At 62.2% G+C, this 3486-nt stretch overlaps 1 protein-coding gene across 1 annotated transcript in view; it reads right to left on the bottom strand.

The window, feature by feature from the left end:
* The window catches only part of EPS8L3 (EPS8-like 3), a 9394-nt gene extending 6351 nt beyond the window's left edge, over nucleotides 1–3043 (bottom strand). The window contains exons 1-6 of the mRNA XM_004689503.1: nucleotides 3013–3043; nucleotides 2813–2877; nucleotides 1186–1344; nucleotides 746–895; nucleotides 547–602; nucleotides 126–283 (exon numbers count right to left, since the gene is read on the bottom strand). Of these exons, the coding sequence (XP_004689560.1) occupies nucleotides 126–283; nucleotides 547–602; nucleotides 746–895; nucleotides 1186–1344; nucleotides 2813–2877; nucleotides 3013–3043 (619 nt within the window). The remainder of the gene's footprint in view (nucleotides 1–125; nucleotides 284–546; nucleotides 603–745; nucleotides 896–1185; nucleotides 1345–2812; nucleotides 2878–3012) is intronic.
* Between the last annotated feature and the right edge of the window lie 443 nt (nucleotides 3044–3486).

Here is a 3486-nt window from a genome sequence, read left to right as displayed (position 1 = left end):
GGTACCCCACTGTGAGTTCATCCTGTAGGGCTGTTCTGGAGGGGACATCTGTTCCGGGGGGTTACCCCACTGTGATTTCATCCTGTAGGGCTGTTCTGGAGGGGGCATCTGTTCCCGGGGGGGGCCCCACTGTGAGTTCATCCTGTAGGGCTGTTCTGGAGGGGGCATCCGTTCCCGGGGAGACCCCCGTTCCAGAGAGGATCCTGGCTCCAGAGGAACTGGCCTTTCTAGTGGAGGCGCTCTCCATCTGTCCAGCTGAGGGCGGAACGCTCCAAATTGGGGTCTGGTGGGATAGATGGTGGGGACACATCTTTGAGGGTTCTGAGGACAACGACTTTGCCCACAGGATCCTGGGGGAGCACCACCTCTCTCCAGAGTCCACCCCACCCTGCCTCCTCTCCATGCCCATTTGTGGACTGCGCCCAGCTTGAACTTCCAGGTTCCAGGCCCAGGTGGGTGGGGCCCTCCAAGAAGTGGCCCAGGGTCTGGTCAAGCCAGCCCCAAGCTCCCAGGCTGTGAGGTGGGCTGGGGGAAGCGCCTGCTTACCTTTGCTCCCGTTCCCCCTCCAGGGCCTTCTGCAGGCTGGTCCTCAGTCGTTCGGCCTGGAGGAAGCAGCACACAAGCAGATCAGACTGGTTCATGTACGTGTGTGTGTGTGTGTGTGTGTGTTGAGTGTGAGAGAGAGAGGTGCTTGTCGGCCCCCGCACCCCCTCTTTCCCTGTTCCTGCCACCTCTGGCCACTCACCCCCACTTCGTGGCACTGGAAGAGCATGGTGCTGGTGCCTGGCAGCCCTGACTCCTGCACTGTGACGGACAGAACAGAGTTGTAGGAGCAGGTGTTGAGCGCCACTTCGATGTCCTGGATGCTGTCCAGGCGGTAAGATTCCAGCTCCTCCTGAGGGGGGCGAGAAGTCAGCTGGGAGGTCACTGAGGGTCACAGTGGCTTCAGGAGCCCCTGGCTGGAGTCACTGCAATCCCCTGAGAGGCTTGACACCAATGGCACCCCGCTGGCCTCTGGGCTTCCGGCCCCCTTCCTTCTGAGGCTGGGATGTGAGTCGCACATGTGGGGTGGCTGTGTCCGGCCTGGAGGCCCGGAGGCCTGGAGTTCAAGTGCCTGGTGCTTGCTGTTCTATCGCCTAGGTCATCTGTGACCCAGGGTGGAGTGGGAAAAGGGGCAGCACTGACCTTGGTCTCGATGTCCAGCAGACGGAGCCAGCCGTCTTTGACCTGCAGGACCAAGTCCTGGCTCCACACTCGGCCCTCAGCGTCCATTTCCTGAAGCTTCTGCAGGGCATCTTTGGGCTCCTGGATTTTCTGGATCCCCAGCTTACATGTCATCAGGTGCTGAGGGGAGGAGGCCCAGACAGGGAACAGTTTAGAGAGGAGGGATGTTTAGAGAGTTGGTGGACAGGGTAGGGGGTGGGGGAAAGGCAGTGAGGAGGAAGATGTGTCCCTGGACTCCTTGTGTGGGAAGGCCCAGGCCTTCAAGGTGAGGGCCGGAGGAAGCTCTGGGACGGGTCTCGGCTTGGGTCTGCTGGACCCAAGGGGGTTTAGGACTCTGGAGCAAAGACCTTCAGTCCGGGTGGGAGCATTGAATAGTGATCCATGGGTGCGGCCTCCAGAGTCCCAACAAATAAACCTGGATTCTGGGCCGGAGGTAGGACCCTCCACTTCTATCCCTGGCTTCCTTTCCTCCCGCTGGGAACAGACTGCCCTCACCTGGTCTTGGCTCACGCTGTTCCCCACACAGGATGCCTTTCCCTTACCTCCTGGTCTCTCAGGAAGGTCAAACTCCTCCTCCTCCCTGACTCTTGCCTGGCCCGGTGGTCGCAGGTCCTTGCCGGCCGCTAGTGTGACCATTCCTGCAGGCTTATGCTGTCACTCTTCTTCCTCAAGGAGACCCCTCTTGAGGTCTGCCTTCTGAGGCTGCCTTCACAAGGCCAAGTCTTGCTTGCCCCTCTGGTCTAGGCCCTTGTTGGGGGCTGCTGTCTGCCCCTTGATCCTGCCCCTCTGCCCTCTGCACAGTGACCACATGGCACGTGCATCGGGGGACACCCCTCTCCCCACCCTGGACACGCCTCCATCTGCTCTCACCTGTGGGGCCTAAAGGAAGCTAGTTGCCAACTCCGGGTCCTGCCTTGAAGCCCTTCGCCCCTCCCCTCCAGCTGCCCGGGGGCGCCCTGCCTCTGTTGCTGCATGGACTTTCTAGATCCTCACCCTAAGTCCCTCCTGCTTCTCCACTGAGAGCCCTGAACCTGCTGCTGCCCTGGGACTGCTCCCAGGTGACTTGAGCCTGTCAGCTGAATGCTTTCCCGCCAGGCCCCTCTAGTCCGTGCTGGTGACCACAGCCCTCCAGGCAATGAGGCCTCCAAGTGGCCCTGCCGTCTGGGCCAGTCTCTGTTCCTCCTCCAGGTGGAGCTTGGGCCTGACCCCTCCTGGCTCCCTTAGTGCCCTCTTGGGCATTCCTGCCTGGCCATGGCACAGTCTGGGCAAAGAACAGCTCCCTGGGGGCTGGTGTGGCAGGGAGTGGGCCAGGATGCAGGTGGGGGCGGGGTGGGTATTTGTGGGTGCTCCTGACCCAGCCCTCAGCCTCCTTCATGCCTGGGGACAGGACACCCACACAGCTAACCCCCCACCTGGCCTTCCCCGCGGGGCCGACTGAACACTCCTTCGTCCTTGCACTTAGAGGCTCAGTTAGGCCCGAGTCACTGGACAGAGCTGGGTGGGCCCCCGGGACCTTGTGGCAGGGACTCATCTGAGGTGCCTGGCTATGGCAGGGCAGCAGCATATGGGAAGGCGCCCTGTTACTCACCTCCACCCTATACTGCAGGTGGCTGGGGTCTGTGATCAGGCTCTGTGAGTACTCCTTCCGGTTCACTGCAGGGGTACAAAGCAGGAGATGGGGCCAAAGAACATGGGGAGATAGCGACAGTTTCAGGGGGTAGCCGGCACGGGGAGGGAGACACCTCGGCGTCTAGGACATTCAGGGGAGGGCAGGGGTGCAGGACTTACGGTAGATGGCTTTGCTGCTGGGCCGCGACATGTTGAGGTTTGTCTGCTGCTGAGCACAGATGTCACCCTAGAACCCAAGCCCAACCAAAGAGAGGCCTCAGGGCTGGGGAGGGGAATACCGGGCAGGGTGTGGCAGGCTCCTGCAGCCGTCCCTGGCCTGGACCGGGCTCTGACCTGGGCCTTGGGGAGCAGACCCAGAGCCCCTGACTCTAGGGGTCCTGGAGCCGTCTCCCACTGTGGCCTCACTGAGGAACCCTCCGCTTGACAGGCCTGGGACACCCAAGGCAGGCTCCTGGCCTCCCCTGATTTCGCCAGTGAGGTCGGGAAGGCCCCAGCGGGCCCAGGAGAGCTGTGTGGACAGGCACTGGGACCCGGCTCGGTCCTGGTCCTGAGCGGGACAGAGGCAGACGGGAGGGCAGTGCCCGCTTCCGCAGGGACGGCCTTGGGCTCTCTAAGTGCCTGGCCAAGGCGAGC

The sequence above is a fragment of the Condylura cristata genome, unplaced genomic scaffold (genome assembly GCF_000260355.1).
Source record: "Condylura cristata isolate star-nosed mole 26May11 unplaced genomic scaffold, ConCri1.0 scaffold00026, whole genome shotgun sequence".
Lineage (NCBI taxonomy): Eukaryota > Metazoa > Chordata > Mammalia > Eulipotyphla > Talpidae > Condylura > Condylura cristata.
Note: the sequence above shows the minus strand (reverse complement) of the source record. Positions and strands in the feature narration are given on the sequence as shown.